This window comes from Ictidomys tridecemlineatus, chromosome 6, assembly GCF_052094955.1.
Source record: "Ictidomys tridecemlineatus isolate mIctTri1 chromosome 6, mIctTri1.hap1, whole genome shotgun sequence".
In the NCBI taxonomy this organism is placed as follows: domain Eukaryota; kingdom Metazoa; phylum Chordata; class Mammalia; order Rodentia; family Sciuridae; genus Ictidomys; species Ictidomys tridecemlineatus.
Genome location: NC_135482.1, coordinates 117,249,566 through 117,268,718, shown reverse-complemented (window position 1 = coordinate 117,268,718; position 19,153 = coordinate 117,249,566). Strand labels below are relative to the sequence as shown.

The 19,153-nt window shown below is 37.6% G+C and overlaps 1 protein-coding gene and 1 pseudogene across 21 annotated transcripts in view; both read left to right on the top strand.

Moving 5' to 3' along the window:
* The first annotated feature begins 342 nt into the window (after positions 1-342).
* LOC101960355 (prefoldin subunit 1 pseudogene) lies at positions 343-704 on the top strand (annotated as a pseudogene).
* An 11,557-nt stretch (positions 705-12,261) lies between these two features.
* Positions 12,262-19,153, top strand: part of Cdk8 (cyclin dependent kinase 8) — a 220,935-nt gene continuing 214,043 nt past the window's right edge. For 17 of the 21 annotated variants that reach the window (XR_013423247.1, XR_013423245.1, XR_013423243.1 and 14 more), the window contains exon 1: positions 12,269-12,399. Coding sequence is in view for 4 of the 21 variants with exons in the window: in XM_078015571.1 (XP_077871697.1) it covers positions 12,272-12,399 (128 nt within the window). In the remaining 17 variants the exon portion in view is untranslated. Of the gene's footprint in view, positions 12,400-18,614; positions 18,677-19,039; positions 19,120-19,153 lie in introns of all 21 variants that reach the window. The other 4 variants (XM_021721269.3, XM_078015573.1, XM_013366050.4 and 1 more) reach the window with 4 other exon arrangements.

Sequence of the window (19,153 nt, the reverse complement as noted above, 5' to 3'; positions counted from 1 at the left end):
TTTGTTTGAAATGTTCCACAAGTACAGGTAACAAAAATATAAATAGATAATTGCAATTTTATCCATCTCAAAAGATTTACACATGAAACAATTAACAGAATGGAAATCCACAGAATTGAACAAAGTATTTATAGACCTTATGTTTCATAAAGAGTTAATATCTAAACTATATAAGGAACTCACACAACTCCAAGGCAAAAAAAAAAAAATCTAAATATCTTAACATAAAGAACCTGAATGACATTTCCCCAACGAAGACATACAAATGGCTGAGTTTTGTGAAAAGGTGCCCAACATCACTAATCCTCAGGGAAATGCAAATCAAAACCACAAGGCACCAAGATGTCAGCCCCCCAAAATTTGGAGATGGCTTTCACAGAGCTCCAAGCCAAAGTTATCGGCCCTCAAAAGAAGACAAAGCCTACAGATGTGGAGATTGGACAGCTGAACAGAATAGAAGCCATGCCCATCTTACTGATACAGAGATTGCAACTTTGATAAGTGAGGCTAACATGTATGAAGGTGTATGAAGAATATTTATTTTTCAATCCAAGGGGTTAATTCACAATCGGCTGTTAGGAAATGGAAAATAGCAGAAGAAAAAAAAATTAAGAAGTAGAACAGAAAAATTCTACCTGTAGCCAAGCATTAAGGAAGCTGAGGACAACATTCAGGAGATGCTGATGGCAGGAAGGGCACAGTAGGAGCCTCTAGGGGAAGCTCTTCCTACTAACATCTCCTATCCTGGCAAGGGTAGAGAGGCCTGTGCATTGTAACAGCCTCCCCTCTGCCTGATGGATGTTTTATCTGGAATGGCCTAGCAACTCCACATTTTCTACATCATCCTGAGCTTCTTTCAGGTTCCAACCCTGTGTATTTTACTCTGACTCTGCCTGGATATACCTCACTCCTGGGGTAAGCCATGAACTCCCAAGAGAAGGAAGATGTAGGCCAGGGAAGATGTGTACTCAGAGCCTGCCACTAAGCATATAGAACAGACGACTAAAATGCCACTCTGTCCACTCTTCTAAGTCTGCTTTTTCTTGAGCCAAGGGATGAGAAGAGAGGACAAGAGAAGCAGTGGCCATCTCTATCTCAGCTCCTGCTCTTTTGTGCTGAACCCTTTTCCTGCTTGGAAAGTGGTGTCTTGCCCTCTTCTCTCTTCCTTTTCTGGTAATTTGACTAACCATCATCCCCAGCACTGCCTCTGTAGCATGCAGATGAGGAAAAATGAGGATTTCAAGTTCTTACCTGAAGTGGACAGAATAGTGGCTCCTCTGTGGCAGTCAGCTTCAAGATTCCTTTTCCTGATTCTTCCCAGACATTCCAAAGAAAGGTCAAGAGTAGGCAGCCCCTTTGAGATGGAGACTGTCTCCCTTTGGACAATATAATAAGACAGACACTACAATCCTGAGGTTTCCTAGAGACTTAGGGGCAGTGATGTGCTGGATTTGGCTTGTCTCCACTCGAGAGAGTACTTTATTTTTCAGAATTTGTGTTACAAGCCAGTTGTTAAACAAAGCCATTATTAAAAATTAAATTAGGTAAACTTACAAATGATATTTTTAAAAAGTATAATAAAAGCCCACAATGAGATATCATCTCATACCTATTAGAATGACTAATATCAAAAGACAAAAATATAAGTATTAATGAGAATGTGGAAAAAAAGGAGCACTTGAGCGTCATTGGTGGGACTGTAAATTGGTACAGCCATTATGGAAAACAGTTTAGAAGTTCCCTGAATAATTAAAAATAAATGATATTTTTTTATTTCATTGATATCAACCATATGATCCAGCAATCCCATTTCTGAGTATATATCCAAAGGAAATGAACCCAATTTCTTGAAGTGGTATCTCTATCTCCATCTCCATGTTCATTGCACATTATTCATGAGTAGCAAAGACACAGAAATAACCTAAGTATCTGTCCATTCATGGATGAATGAATAAAGAAAATGTGTTTTATATATATATATATATATATATTATGGAATATTATTCAGCCATAAAACAAAAGAAATCCTTCCATTTATGACAACATGGATTAACCTGGTGGATATTAAATTAAGTGAAATAAGCCAGTCATTGAAGTACAAATACTGTTCAATCTCTCTTATATGTGGAATCCAAAAAAAAAGTCCAATACATAGAAACACAGAATATAATGGTGGTGGCCAGAGGTTGAGGGGTAGGGAAAATGGAGAGATACTAATAAAAGTATACAAACTTTCAATTATAAGATAATAAATTCTGAAGACCTAAGGTAAGCAGGAGCGGTGATGGATGTGTTAATTTATTTGATTATGTTGATCATTACACCGCATATTATATGTATGTCGCAGCATCACTGCACAGCTTGTATATATATATATATATATATATATATATATATATATATATATAACTTTTGTTAATATATATATAACTTTTGTCAATTAAATATTTAAAAATCAAAAATAATAAGGAAAAAAGAATTGCGAGGATGATTACTCAGGTAATATCAATGGACACACAGGATTGAGAACCATTTTTTTTTTTTTAGAGAGAAAGAGAGAGTGAAAATTTTTTTAATATTTATTTTTTTTTAGTTTTCGGTGGACACAACATCTTTATTCTATTTTTCTGTGGTGCTGAGGATCGAACCCAGCGCCCTGCGCATGCCAGGCAAGCACATTACCACTTGAGCCACATCCCCAGCCCACCATTTTTTTTTTAAATTAGAAAACCATTTGAGAAACTGGTTAGGAGTTATGTTGGATATGTGGAAGAACTCACACTGTGAAAAACAGCTATGTGGAACTAATTATTTTAACCATCATTTAATTATTTAATCTAATTTAACATTAGATCAAAATTTTAATTACTTAATATTTTAATGTAATGCCTTAAATTATTCTCATAAATTAGGCTTGAGTAAATATAGAACTTAGAATATTAGATGAAGAAGTCTGAACTTTTTGCTGTAGACAGTAGAGGAGCATGTGGGGTCATTGAAGAGTTTTGAACAGAGGAATGATGTAAGTAAAACAACATTTTAAAATTTAAACAGGATGTAGGGTTTCAGAGGAAGAAGGCAATATCTGATGGAACTTGACCTTGGCTGGTGGGGGAGGGAGGAAGGCAACTAAAAGAAAGAGTTTCAGAGGTTCTGGGCATGGGGTTGCATGGAAACAAATAGCCCAGGGTATCAAGTATCAGTGGTGGTAGAGGTGACCTAACAATGTTTCTGTGCAATTGGAAGAGAGCTCTGAGGCTCACAGATGAAATCCATCTTTGTACTGGAACTGGCCAGAAAAGACTTGAATTTCTCGGTGATTAGTCCTGAATAACACAGTCTAGCTAGAAAGGAAACGAAAAATATTGGAAAGAGAAGTCAGAGTAATACTTTAAACCTTGAAAAACTGAACAGGAAACTAAACTATGTTCCTACATTTTACTTACTATGCTTTTTGTAGCAAAATACATTTTGAACTGAAAAATAAAAAGTAATATGCTTATTTTTTAAAAAGTGCTCACTAAAGAAAAAAGACAAGATGATAGTAGTGAATATCAATTTAAAGAGGTAACTTCCCCTTAATACTTATAGACCTTGAGAACAGAATTCATGAACATCTGAGAGATTTTCAGTTTAACAGACACATAATGGGGATCTCTTAGCTAAAGCAAAGAGAAAACATTTTAACCCATAACTTAGATTATTATTTCAGTTGTCCTATTTGGTATGTATTTGATGAAATTGCCTTGCTGTGGATGTTAAGGAAACAAGAAATGAGGATAGATATCTATTTCTAAATTGTGTTACAAAAAATGTCAAGGCAGTGTTATAAGGTAAAAGGGGAAATCCTGTCCTCATTTCACTCCTTACTCAGCTTAAATGTCTGTCACCATGGTCTGTCACTTTTACTATTCTCCTGCCAATAATTCTAACCTCCCTTGTCCCATTTTTCTTTCATCATACCCAGCTGGCAAAGCCTCAACCCTGGATGAATCCAACATCTGTCTTTGCCCAGCCTCCACCTGGGCTGTAGAGTGTTGGTGATGAAAATCACACAGCAGGGCAGATGAATACTGATATAAATGCATGGCTGCACCTGCAAATGGGCCCTACACATTGGTTAGAAGTCCTGCAATGATATCCTTCCAGTTATCTCTCCTATTCTGCTAGAGGATTGTTTGAAACTGCAATCGTTTCATTTACACAACACATTGCTTTCTCTTCCACTCTTTTCTCTTAGTCACAGTGGGTGAACTTTTCTTCTACCTTATGGAGATCACTAAAATCATCTGAAAGGGGACTGCTTCAAATTTCACCAGAGCTACAGATTTATGTGTATCCATACATGGGTTAGGTTGAAGACATGGCCATATCTTGTACTTTCTGTTTTCAAGGAGTGAAGTTGATTTCTTCATTCTTTGAATTTGAACTAGATAGAATTAATATGTGAGTCCCACAGAGTCCCTCAAGAGACCTTTCTGCTTTTGCCTTTGCCTTTTTAAAGTATGCCCACAAGATGTAAGGAAATTGGAGTTTGATTGTTGAATGAGGAAATACCATGTGCTGAGAAAGGATGTTATGATTTGAATCTGGAATATCCCCCAGCCTTATGTGTGGAAGGTTTTGTCCCCAGTTCAGTAAGATTCAGAGGTGGGGCTTTTGGAAAGTGATTACAACAAGACAGCTCTGACCTCATCAGTGGATTGATCCACAGAAAATGGAATGAACTACTGGGAGGTGGTGGAAACTATAGGCAGGTGGTATATGTTGGAGGAAGTAGGTCACTGGTAGCATACCCTTGAGGACTATATCTTGTTCCTGGTCCCCCTCCGCCACTCTATGCTTCTTGGTCATGAGCTGAGCATCTTTCCTGCACTATGACCTTCTACCATGATGTTCTGTCTCATCTTGGGCCCAGAACAATGGAGCTGGCTGAATGTGGACTGGAACCTTTGAAATTATGAGCCACAATAAACTTCTCCCTCTCCAAGTTGTTTGTGTCAGGTATTTTGGTCACAGCAATGAAAAATTGACTAACACAGGCTCAGTCAAGACCTAGTACCAATGCCAGGAATGTGCAAATAAGATCACTTTAGATCCTTCAGCCTCAGACTAGCAATTGCCTACATCTGTGTGAGTAATGTCAGGTGACACCCATAGAACCACTCGACCAAGCCCAGCCAATCTATGGAATCATAAGAAATAACAAATCATTATTGTTTTACAACATTTTGGAGTGGTTTGTAGGGCAGCAATAGAAATGAAACAATTACTATTCTTTTTCTCCTTCTGCCTGTTAGCCATGGACAAGATGAATCCATCTCCTGTGTTTATGTCAACCCTTTCATCATGTTCTGGGGCCATTCCCTTTTGCTAACTTAGAGATATGAAGTTATTATCCTCAATATTTCCCTTGTATCTGGTTCCATTCTATCAACAATGAAATATCCTCAGTCTTCCCTGACTAATGTTTCCTTGAATTCCATGGCTACCTCAAATGATAGACCTTTCTTTGATATTGAATTCTATGCTTTAGACCTCATCTTTCATCTGCTCTTCATAGCTAATATTGTAAATGAGAAGAATTAACAGCTAACCTATTCACCATACTCACCACATGCTAGGAACAATTCTAAATAGTTTGTATTTATTATCAACTCCCTTAACCTTGATAATGACCTTATGAGGTTATTTCCACCATTATTCCACTTTTACAAATAAGAAAACTGAGACAAAAGAACAGAAAGCAGTCTGCCCTGTTAAGGAAAGGGCAGGTTCAAGAGCAGAGGCCACATGTATGGTTAAAGAGGCAGCTCTCTTAACCAATCTGCTACAAATTTATTTACTTTTCTCCACTCCCTCCCCCATCTCCTTACTTTGAATTTACTCTTAATCCAGACTGGCTTCAACCCTCACTTTACCATCACAACATCATACTCCTGTCAGTGTTACAAATCATATATAGATAGAGATAGATAGATAGAGATAAATCAAGCATTCTTAATGGGGCAATATTTTCCACAAGGGGGCAAAAGTTGATTCTTGAAAAATTAAAGCTATCACAATGGTAATATCTTAAATATGAAGATCTCAATATCTTAAGATATTACAAGTGCCACAGTGCATAAACAGACCATTAGAGTATCTGTGGTATTAACATTTCATGGGTGATGGACAATTAAGGAAAAAAAGTCTGAAAGTTTTTCTTATAAGGAAATAATTTCAAAAGAAGTTGAGAAACACTGTGATAAATTTAACAGTACTCTCTTTATCTTGCTTGACTTCTTGGTAGTATTCAACATTATGGACCATCCCTCTTTTTCAAAATGTGTTTTTCCTTTGGGTTTCATAACATCATAAACCCTGATTTCCCAATTAGCCCTCTGGCCTCCTCTCCTCAGTTTTCCCTTCTAGCTTCTCCTTTACTCAGTCCTTGAATGTTGGAGATTCTCAGGGACATCTTTGCTCACTCTAACATGATTTGTGAGTGATCTAATCAACCCTTATGGCTGCTGATTTATAAATTCTTAACTCCAGTCCCAATCTTTCTTTGAGCTTCAGACCCCCATATCTACCTCCTACTAAATGTATTCTCTTAGATTGCTGAGATAGCTCATGTCTGACAAACTCAAATTGGAACTATTACATTTTTTCCCTTCTAAGCTTGTTCCTCTCCAAATCTTCCCTCACAGGTAAGCAATGAAAAGCTGACCAACCATCACATAAGTTGTCTTGATTCTTTCTTTTTCTTTACTTCCCATCCAGCTAACCAGCAAGTCCTATTATTTCTACTCTATACCCATTTGTCTATGTAGTTGTCCATCCATTATCTATCATCTTTCAGTTTTGTTTCTGACAATCCATCCTTCAGCCAGGATATTCCTTTTTTCTTTTTAAAAGTTTTGGACTGACATATAATAATTGTACATATTTGGGGGTAATAATTTGATACATGTATATAAATGTTTAAATTAGGGTAACAAGAATTTACATCTCCTTAAATATTGTGTTGGGAACCCTTGAACTTCTAGTTCTATAAAATGCATAATAACTTATTGTAAACTAAAATAATACCATTGTGTATAGAACACTACAACTTATTGCTTCTATCTAATTGGATTTTAGTATCTATTATGCAACCTCCTTCCATCATCCAGGATATCCTTTATAATGCATAAATAATGTCCGTCTCTCCCCTGTTTACAATCTTGCAGTGGCTTCCCATTGCCATAAAAAAATAATCCAAGCCCTTTTCTATGGTCTAAAATGTTCTATATGACTCCGACCTCTCTGCCTCAGTCCTCACCTCACATAATTTCACCCCTTACTTCTACCACCTTCATCACACAGCTTTCTTTTTGTCCCTTCATTTTCGCTGAAGGCCTTTGTTCTTGCTGTGTGTCTGATATGTCTCAAATACTCTGCTCCCTCATCTTGGCAGGTTCTGCCCCACAACATTTAGGTCTCAGCTTAAGCATCATTCCTTAGAAAGCCCGTGACAACCTGCCACTTTAAAGTAATCCCTTCCTGGTCCCATCTTCTATCACATTGCCCTATTTTATTTTCTTTATAACAGAGTTTCTTCATGTCCTTGCAAGTTCTCTACCCCTACTCTTTCACCCTTCCTGACAAAGGAACTCTCACATTTTCACATTTCACTGCCACATTTGGCTGGCCTAGGATACTCCAACACAACTGGAAAAGAGCCCTTCCTGGGAGTTTCAGAACTAAATTGAGAAACAGAATCAATTCTTAATGACATTGTCTGATGTGAAATTCAGGAACTGATGGTGGTCATATTTCTAGTAATGTGGAACAAATGAGTCCACAAGAGCTAATGATGCTTACATGATAATTAGGAGAAAAGGAAATGATTTTTAGAGTGATTTTTTTGTTAGTTCTTGCTCTTTTTGTTTGTTTGTAGGTTGGTTGGTGGATTGGTTGGTTCTGGCTTTTCCAAGTTCTAAGTTATAGTCTGGATGCTCATACAGTACACTGGAGAACAATTTGCACCCATGTTTCCTTTAAAAAGTTTTAAACAAAACTATAGAGAGTTGGTTAATCTAACTTGTCCTTTCTTGTGTCTAACACTATCTCACATATAGATGTCTCATATGTGCTTTTTGATGATAAAGATGATGAATGTGCCACCTGCAGAGTAGGAGATTAGATGCCTTCCACTGAAAACATGATTTGATACTGAGTAGAAAAGTAGAATTCAACATTGCAGAGATTGAAAGTGAACAACTATAGGAAGACCCACCTAGGTTTTTCCATTAATATATATCATGAAGCATTAAAATCTGCTGTTAAAAGTACATGTTCAGAGTCAATATGCAAAATGTTTTAAAATGATAGTCCCACCTTTATTATTAGTAAAGTCCATTTAACCTTAATAGAAACCAATCCAATGGAACACATTCTAATTAAATGTAATTATGCAAACTATGTGCTTGGCACTGTAGGGGAGCAGAGATGATTAAGTCAGAGACTCAATTATTGAATTTATTAAAGGACATGTTTTTTTTAAGTGCATATAATAAATGACTAAAACTACAAGGTGTTTGTGAGATTTCTAATCAAGTTACAAATAAAATGAAATGGTGCCAAGGCTGGGATGGAAGTTGATGGTCAAGAAAGTTTATACTTAATTGCAAAAATTCAGGAAAGGCTTCATGACCAAGTTAGGCATTTGAGTTGCACCTTGGAGATGGGCAGGACTGCAAAGGTCAGAGTTCACATGAGGGAATGACAGGCAAAGTTGGTAAGAGCAGGAAGGCCTGAATGAAAGGAGTTGGCAGAAACAACTCAATGACTATTTGCTGTCATCACCAATCATTGAAATTGGGAGGTTCAGGGGATAGGATGGCATTTTAGTTTCAGAAATTTTGTTTGAGATGACAGCAAAATATCCTCTTAGGCAGAACTGGAGACATTTAAAATATGGTGCTCTTTTATGGGGGGCATGTTAACACTAGAGATGTCAAATTTAGAATGCAAATGAAACACACTGTATGCAGAAAAGTCAGGAGCATTATTTAGGCATCATTTGGAATACGGACCAATGAAGGTCATAAACTCTACAATATGGTGAGAAGTCATCATTGAGCAAAGAGACATCAGTGTGATCTGGGGTTGAAATTCAAGCATAAATGACAACTCCATATCCCTGATAGGTTCAGTTCACTCAAATAACAATTAGGTCCCATCCTTCATTCTTGGATCTATAGGAAGTTTATCTTAAACACAGGTTCTACTGCTCAACATTTTGGAATAACAGTATTTATGACAGCCCTTCCTAGCTCATTGCTTTGGTTCTGTGGGCTGCTTCTTATCTTGTATCATCGAGTCTCTGGCTGTTGGTTTCTCCCTTTCCTTCAAGCATAGACAGGCTCCACCACTAAGACCAAGTTAATAGCCTGACAATCAGAGCAGGGAATTACTATAAGAGACACAAAACTATATTAGATGTTACTGTTTCACATTCATCCTCTCATTTTAAAGGTTCCCTAATGTCTATTTCTTCCTGAGCTCCCCATCCTGATACTGTGTCACAGGGCCAGCTTCCCTCACACTACCATATGGGTCCAACCTGAAGTCTAGACCCCTAACTCTAACCCTAGCTTCATAGAGAAAAGCAGGCCTTTCTCCTAGTTAAAGGTCAGCTTCCTTTCTTGCTCCGGGAATCAGTTCACTCAGTTCCTTCAAGGATAATTTTTACCTTTATCCATAGAGTAAAGCAAGAAAAAACTAGTCAAAAATACATTTTTTAAAGCCTGAGACTTTCAGTGTCCCAAAATATTATGTGTTGGTGGGAAAGGAGGAAGGGACCCAGCAGTTCAGGGCCAAGCAGAGCCCCATGCTTTTTCACAACTCTTCCTCCAGGATGGTGGTTGGCTTTCTCAAGATTTATGAGTAATACCTGGAAAAAAAAAGACACATCCCTCAAAATACATAAAATACAATACTTTTCTGAAGTCTGGAAGTCTACTTTAACTCCATATTTAGGAAAAAAAAGTCATTATTCTTCAAGATGCAAAGGAGAGGGCCTGTTAGAGAATCACCTAATTCACATCACTGAATAAAAACAAACAATATTCTATTTTTTGAACTTACAATTCTTGGGCACTTACTTAAACTAGGGCCTTTCATATCTCCATTTTACAAAAAAGCAAAAAACAAACAACAACAAACAATAGGCTCCCAGGGAAAACTACTAATAAATAGTAAAGCAGGATTTAAACCCAGGCCCATCTACCCAGGATCAGTATACTTAACACTAAATAATACTTTGCACACTAGATAAAACCAACTTAATATTATTTTTATTTGTTTATTTATTTATTTATTTTTTTGTGGTGCTGGAAATTGAACCCATGTCTTGGCACATGCTAGGCAAGCACTCTGCCTCTTGAGTCACATCACATCCTAAGTTCCTAAAACAACTTTATTTAAAGTGGTGGTTAAGTCACTAATTTTCTCCAAGGAAATTTATATAAGAAAAGGTACTTTTGAAGATTTTTCACAAAATAGTACCATTATTGTATTCATAAGTATTTTTTGACATAAAATGTTTATGCATTAGTTTAATAAATGTATACTGAGCACCATAACGTAGGCGTTACACCAGGTGTTATGGAAGACGCAAACATGACTCCTTATAGGAATTTATAATTTAGCAAGGAAGAGAAAATAAAAAGACAAAACAGAATTTCATGAGTACCACGGGAAAGGTGGTAGTGGTGGGGAAAAGTGTTAAGGGAGTTTTAAAGGGAGAAAGATCATACTCTCTTTGGGGCGTGAGGGACTTCAGTGGAAATGCTAACACGTGGAAACCAAAAATTAAAAATAGGCGTGAAAAAGAGAGGAGTAAAAGAAAATAAAGGCGTATTATCAAGATATTGGAACGGCTCCAGCAGACATCTTTGGTATCTCAAAATTATTAGCAAACCAACTTCCAAGGATTTAGATCCATTACTGTAATCACAGCTGAAATTGATGATGTTAATGTAAGTGCAGCACGCCGTTCCCCCCAAAATGTCCCCTCTACGTGGATGGGAAGCACTAAGGTAATAATCTTTAGGAGTAGCCCGGACATTCGTCATGGATTCATTTTAACTGGCCTCAGTATCTTGATTTCATCGTGCAGTCCTTAACAGATCGTGACCGCCAAGGGTGTCCAATTTGTAGTCCGCGAGCCCTTTAGCGGTTTACAAACACTTAGGCTTTTTTGGATAATGATAATGCCCTCTTTAAAAAATCTGGAGTTCGGAAGTGGCACAAAATGTGATTCTAATATAAACTAGTCTGCCCCACAGGTAACTCTTTTTGGTCAAGTTTACAGCACAAACCAGACTTTAGAGATACCTCCGTGGGAAGGTGGGGGAAAAGAGTATTCCCCCAAGTGACTGAAACTCGTCGAAACTCGGACTACCAATCCCATCATGCAAAGCTCCAGATTGTCACCGTGCGGGGCGGAGTCGTAGAAGGGGAGCCCTCGGCGGTAGCCGATTAATTCTGGGTATTGTAGTCAGCGGTCCGGCTACCGATGGGGCGGGTCCACGTGGTGCGTTTGGCGGCAGCCTTGGGCAGTGGCTCTCCCGCTCGCTCCACGCGGCCCTTGGGGTGCGGGCGCCAGCTGGGACTGCCAGCCGTCGCGGGAGTCCGCTGGAGGGAGGGCCTGAGGCAGTCCGAGGCTTCGCGACGTTTTTGCGACAGCCGCGGCCGTGTTGCGCGAGTGCCCGCCCTCCTCCTCTGTGAGGAGGTACCGGCTGTTGTGCGGTGCTGCCTTTCTGTTTGAGTGTATGGGAGAGTGAGTGAGTGAGTGAGTGTGAGCGCGCGTGTGTGTGAGAGGGTGAAGAGTGAGTGCGTGTGTGAGAGGAAGAGAGCCCTCCGTGGCCGCTCCGCCGCTCCACCGCAGTGGGAGCAGGACGCGCGGCCGGAAAGAGCAGGGGTGCCGGCGCCCGGGGAGCCCGAGGGGACAAGGGCAGAGACACTCGCTCCCCACCCCCAGCTCTCGTCCCTTGGCTCTCCTTCGCGCAGGGGGAGCCTTTCCGTCCTCCCCTGGCCGGCCTCTGCCCCGCTGCTCCCCTGGATGTCCCTGGCGCTCTCTCGGGGCCTCCTGCTCTTGCTGCATCAGTCGGGCTGGTGCTGCGGCCGGCGGGTGTAGAGCGGGCGGGTTCCCGGGGGCTGCGGCTGCCCGAGCTTCCCCGGTCCCCACCCCGACCCCCCGGCCCCCCGACCCAGCTCCCCGGCCTCTGAGGCTGTGACAATGGACTATGACTTTAAAGTGAAGCTGAGCAGCGAGCGGGAGCGGGTCGAGGACCTGTTTGAATACGAGGGCTGCAAAGTTGGCCGAGGCACTTATGGTCACGTCTACAAAGCCAAGAGGAAAGATGGGTGAGTGTTTGTGTCTGTGCGGGTGTCGGCGCTGGGCGGCGCTCCCGCAGGCCAAGGCAGGTACCTCGGAGGGAGAGGGGCCAACGGGGTGCAGGGTTCCTACTTCCTCGACGCTCTCTTCTGTCCCCGCCAGCGAGGTTTGAGGTTTGGGGAGGAAGTGGTGTCCAAGGGATCCAAACCCGTAAGAAATAGTTCATGCTGCGTCTGTGATCCACAGTGGTAGCAACAGGGAAAAGGAGCCTCCACCTCATGGGTTTCTACTTTTCGAGGATTTCAGTGCTGAATTTCTTTCTTTTTAATTTATTTTAAAATACAAACTTCAATACAACCCCTGCTCTGGTCGATTTTTATGGTAACCTTTTGGGGATTTCCTCACCTACCTCTGGAGTGACATCCATCAGCCTGGAAGAGAAGCTGTGATCCACCCCCCCATCACCAGTTTGTGATCAATTTATTATCAAATTTGTATTTTATCGGGGGAAAAGAAGGCAGCAAGTAAATGTGTTTCTGGAGAGTTCCTCATAGTGATCATCTGCAACATAAACGTAGCAGTTGCTATTTAGATACCATTAGCTGTGAGTTTTTACATAGAACAATGGGGGTTTGGTGCAGGGTGGGTGGTGGGGAAAAAGGCAAGTAACAAATAGGGGCTACCTTATTCATGCTGTTTGCCCCAAATTTAGCAGCTGGCAATGAACTTTAAATATTAATCTCTTTTCTTTAAATATTCTTCTCTAGAAATAACTCAATTAAATCTATCACTGGTAATGCTTCCAATTTAGTTTCTTAGCAGGCAAATGAAGTGTTCATTTTTCCTTTGTCAGTAGATGAATGTATTGTAATATTGACAAAAGAGAAGGCAATTCTTAGTTGGGGAGAAAATATATTTTATTAACTCCTTGTTTTCCTCATGTGAAATGGATGTTGTGTCTGTTGCTTTTTATACTAGAAAATTGTGGAAAGATAATTGCAAATGTCAAAGCTTATTGTATAATCTTTAGATTTTATTACAAAGTAGTTTTACTTGAACATCACCATTAATTTGGTTAGCTGCCATTTGATGTTTAATTTTTTTTTTTTAAACAAATGAGATAGGGTATGTTCAGAACTACATTAGCACCAAAAAATGAAACCATTCATAAAGCTGAAATTCCCTCAGGGGGAAAGGCCATATTTGTAAATACTTTAGTATTCTGGATATTGGAAAGGCAAGTGTATGTTTTATTCAGTATTTTTTCTTAGATATACTGAAATACCTTTCTCAAATAATTTAAAATGGACTCCAAGAGAAGGTAGCTCTAATTAATTTGGACTGTATTTCTTTTATGCAACAGTTAAGGGATACAGATATGGGCAAAAGGTAGAGATTTGAAAACTTGATACTCTGGGTGCCACATGTATTTAAAAGTACTATTTAGCAGAATGGATAGTCTAGTGACATTTGAGATATCAGTGTCTAGAGATACTGCTGAATCTGTTGTTGTCTAATTAGATTTCTCATTGAAGTTTTACTTGGTGATGACATGCATTTTAAAAGTGTCCTTTTTAACTTACTATATAATGTGTTTCAAAAGACTTAAACCATCTCTCTGCCCCCCAATATTATGTAATTTCGGGCATATTCATAACATCTCTAGTCCTGTGAGATTAGATCTTATAGTGCATTTACCAATCTGTTCTCTTTTATTATAAAATTTTAGTGACTTTATTTTTAATCTCTGTAAAAGAAGCCAGTTTAATACCCCTGTTTTCATAAATTACCAATTTAAGGTAATAATATGCAAGTTTGTTTTAACTTTGATTCTATGTTTTATTTAAAATCTGTTATATTATGTATTGGCAGGAGATACTTTTAAACACATTTTATATTTTGATGGTCAAATTTTAATTTAGACTGTTAATAATGTGAGAAGAATTGTACAATTTAAAAATAGCTGAAGGCATAGTATATATTTCTTAGTCCTTTGTGATGACTGCAGAGTATCATGGCATTTTGTAAAATAAAAGGAACTTTTTGTTTGTAATCCTTTGGATTTGTTTTCCAGCAACCTTTAATTATTCTGTTTATGATGAACTTTTTTTGATGGATCAAATATCAAGAGTTTTCAAATTACTTAAAACAGTTTTTGTTTTCCAGAGGGAGTATTTTTCGGTTTGGCTTCTTTTTTATAACCTCACTGTGGTAAAATACTGCATTGTATTTATGAGGTTCTTTTGATCTTACGTCAGGGAAATGTAATTTAATGCATTTTAGTCCTGGTAAAATAAAATTTGTGGCAGTTTAATCTTTTGTAATAAGATTATTAAATAATGGTTTTAGTATTGACTTACTTTTACATTAAATTATATATTCTACTACTGAAATTACACAGTACTCAAGGAATTTGGTCCTTTGAAGAGAATTGTGGGATTTACAATAAAATGAGATCCTGTAAATTTTGTTGAGATATATTTGACTATTAAATTGATTTGTGCAAATGTATCTTTTTAATTGTTTAATGAACATGGTTAGTTGGTAAAAAAATTTAGACCAGAGGAATTAGCTTCTTAAATTATTAAGTTTTAGGAAATAAAATAGTTTGAAAGGTGTTTATTGGATTTAATGAATTGGTAATACTACTCTCTAGGATACCACACTTAGGATAAAATCAGCACCTTAAGGAATGTAGGGAAGGGGAAATACTTTATTTGAAGCAGGATTCTATGCAGTAAAAAAGGGCCTTTTATAATTGTGTTAATTTCCAATTTTAAAAGTTGAAATAAGTGTACAATACATTTTGAAAGCAATTGTTCTCATATCACCATACATGAGAGAATGTCCTTTATGTCTAAACACTGAAAGGGGATTCACTGGGAAGCAGGGTGTTCATTTTCTTTTTAAGTCAGTTGTATCCTCTTTGTAGTATTTAAACAACCAAACTTTTTTATGTGAAAGAACAGTAAAGTGTAAGAAGAAAATTTGTTTTTAAGTTCTAGTCCCTCAAGTATATGCACTAGACATTAATAGAATTTAAGAAACAAATTTGGAATGAATTTTATCTCCAAATAGAAAAGCAAAAGTATTCTTAATTTGTTATAATCTGTGTTCAGAAGAACAGATTTATATAATTGGGACTGTGTGTGTGTGAGAGAGAGAGAAATACACAGAAAACTTTCTTGGGGGCATTTTTAGAGAGATTAGTTGGCAGTGATGATAATAATAGCTGAATTATTGAGTAATTAAACAATATGTAACTGGGTGAAGAACTTTATGCTTATCATCGATTTAATCCTCACAAGAAAATTTATTTTTCAACTTTACAGGTGAGGAAACTGAGGCTTAGAAAGTTAATCAGATTTGCCCCATGAGTGAAGGCTAATTGTATACAGTTGTATACATGACAGCTAGGATTAGGGGATTACCTATAGATTAACTCTGTAGCCCATACTTTTAAGCACTAAACTTCATATAATTTATAAGTAAACATACATAGATGTGGAGTTTGATTTCTCTTGGGTCATTCAGGAAACATGAATGCCTTACCATGGAACTGTTTTTTTTTTTTTTCAATAAATCAGTGTACTTTTTGGGTACATTTCTAATCAGCCCTACATAATTTTTTCAGGCGCTACCAAAGTGTATATGTAGCTATATGGTTGTGTCTATATGTATATCCATACACACATACTTGTGTATCTCTTTCTATATATATTGATATACATGAATATGTATGCATATGTGTGTGCGTGCTTGCGTACACACACATACCAAAGTCCAATGAAAGTTGTGTTAGGATATGAAAGCTCTTTAAAGAGTTTAAAGAGCTCTAAATTAGGGATCCTGGAGACCTGAGTATGAGTCAAGACTGTCTCTTGCTCGAAGTATGACTTTGGGCAAATCATTTGCCTTTACAGACCTTGGTTTCCTTAATTGTAAAGGTAGAGAGCTTCAATTTTTTTTTTTTTTTTAAACTTGACTTGTGCTACCTTGACATTGGGCTAATGTTTGCTTCCACTGTTTACCATTCCTTTGGTGGCCAGTATAGGGACTCTTCTGATTAAATCTGTATTGGAGTTTTAATTCATTAAAAATTTTTTTTTGTTTGTTTGTTTTTAAATGTTGAGTATTGAACCCAGGGTCACTTTACCACTCACTGAGTTACATCCCAGTTTTTTTTCTTTCTTATTTTGAGTGGAGGTCTAACTAACTTGTGAGGCTGGCCTCAAAGCTTGAATTCCGTTTTTTTTTTTTTCTAAAGAAGACTTGTTTTTATTTTTTGCAAGAAAAATAACATCAAAACTGTTATTTGAGCCCAGTAAAAGTGATCTTATTTTAAATTTATTTCCCTAGAAAATAAGAGAACCATATTAATCTCTCGTCTAGTCTTTTTTTAAAATTTATATACGACAGCGGAATGCATTGCAATTCTTATTACACATATAGAGCACAATTTTTCATATCTCTGGTTGTATAGAAAGTATATTCACACCAGTTTGTATCTTCATAACCTGTACTTTGGATAATAATAATCCTCACATTTCACCATCATTAATAACCCCGTGCCCCCTCCTTTCCCCTCCAACTCCTCTGTCCTATCTAGAGTTCATCTATTCCTCCCATTCTCCCTCTCCCTACCCCACTATGAATCAGCCTCCTTATGTCAAAGAAAACATTCGGCATTTGGTTTTTTGGGATTGGCTAACTTCACTTAGCATTATCTTCTCTAACTCCATTCATTTACCTGCAAATGCCATGATTTTATTCTCTTTTATTGCTGAGTAATATTCCATTGTGTATATATGCCACATTTTTTTAATCCATTCATCTATTGAAGGGCATCTAGGTTGGTTCCACAATTTAGCTATTGTGAATTGTGCTGCTCTAAACATTGATGTGGCTGTAATTTTTTAACTATAATCAGAACTCAGAGCTGGCTTAGTGTCACATGCTGGTAGTCCCAGGTACTTGGGAGGCTGAGGAGCAAGGATCATGAGTTGAGGCCCTGTCATAAAACAAAACAAAACCACCCAGAACTTGATTAGAGTCTTTTGTCCCCAAAGGGATCTAATAGAAACAAGTCATTACTCTTTGACCCTTTTCCCTTCCCCTCTGAATATTGCTGAACCCTGTATCTAATTAGTTCATTTTTATTTAGATATTTCTTAGATATCAGAAATGCCAAAGACAATATGTAATAAGTTTCTTTTCATCACTGGAAAATTTATATGTCAAATAAGGAGAACTCATTATAACCATCTAAGAAAGGGCCAAGCAGAGTATTAACTGTGTACTTCTTATCTACTTGCAGTTGAATTTATCTTCCTTAGATATTCAGTGCCTTGAGATCTACTGTTTAGGCCATTTTGGGGGGTCTCATGATTAGGTCCCATTTTTTTAGTAGTAAGACTGGCAAATTAATTCATTTGGGATTTGTTCATGTGAGTTATATTAATTACTATGTCTTCCAACATTGGAATAAACTCACTAATAAATTCACTAATCTTCCAACATTGGAATAAATTCACTATTTGTTGGACCCTTCTCTGTGCCAAACACTGTGCAAAGTTTTAGGAAGGCAAAGATAAAAATATTCCATTATTTTTTGAAGAATTTCTACTGAAGAAACAAACTTGTAAATAAAACTATAGCAATTTGATGCATATTATGGTAATTAATACAAGATATTATTGGAACACAGAGGAAGCCTCTGACTGCTTAGGGTTGTTGGGAAAAGCCTCTCCAAGGTGGCAGCATTTGATTAGATCTTAGAAGATGCAGTGGAAGATCTCATCAGAAAGGTTATCCCCAGAGGAATAGGAAGAGGGATTTTAAAATTATGTTTCCTGCAGACCTCAGTGAATTATTGGATTTGATTTTTTTTCTTCTTATATCTTTCTTCTCCATTTATTTTCCCTTGACAATATTCTTTGAACCCTTATGTGTGTAGTGTTGTTTGCATATACTACAAATGTCCCTTTGCACCCACTGACCATCATGAAGTCTGTTTTTTAACAGCAGGGACACACTTTTCAGCATACACTGAACACCTTAGTTGTGTGTGTGGGTGGGTGTGAGTGAGTGTGACAGTTTTCCATCACAAGAATGTTGGCCACACACAGTATAAGCTGAAGTGACTGAGTTAAGAATTCCTTTCATGTGTGAAACTGCCATGGAAGAACTTCATTTTGCTTGTGGCTCTGGATGGCAAATGATTCTGCTTTGGCCTCATTTCCAGGAAGAGTCAGGAGCTGGAATTTTCTACATTGCTGAAGTGGTAGTGGAAACAGATTGAAAGGGGTAAGAAGTTCTTTTCCAGTTTGAGTTTAATTAAAGTAATTTAATTATATTACTTTTGTTGGAGCTGTGTTATGCAGAGAGGTAGGAGGTAGGTGCAGAGCTTTTGGTATACTGGATTTCACTTAAGAAAATAGAAATAATGACAAATTATAAATTATTATAGGCCATTTGTAAACTTGTGGAACATTCTCTGGGCAAATTAATTCAGAATTCTGATTTACAAACATTTGAAATGTGATACATTATATCCAAATCAATGTTGATAAATATCTATTATTCTTTGTGGCTTGTGTCATCTTTCTTGTAGTGTGCCTTTATTGAATCCAGTACTTATTATTGCTTTACTCTTTTTTCTGTTCTTAGCTGCTGCTAGAGAATGAATATCCTACTGTCCTTTGCTCCTTCAGAACAATTTGTAAATCCTTTACTTCACACCAGCTTAGGTAGGCCTTGGTCATCTCTTTGTTACTTCAAAAT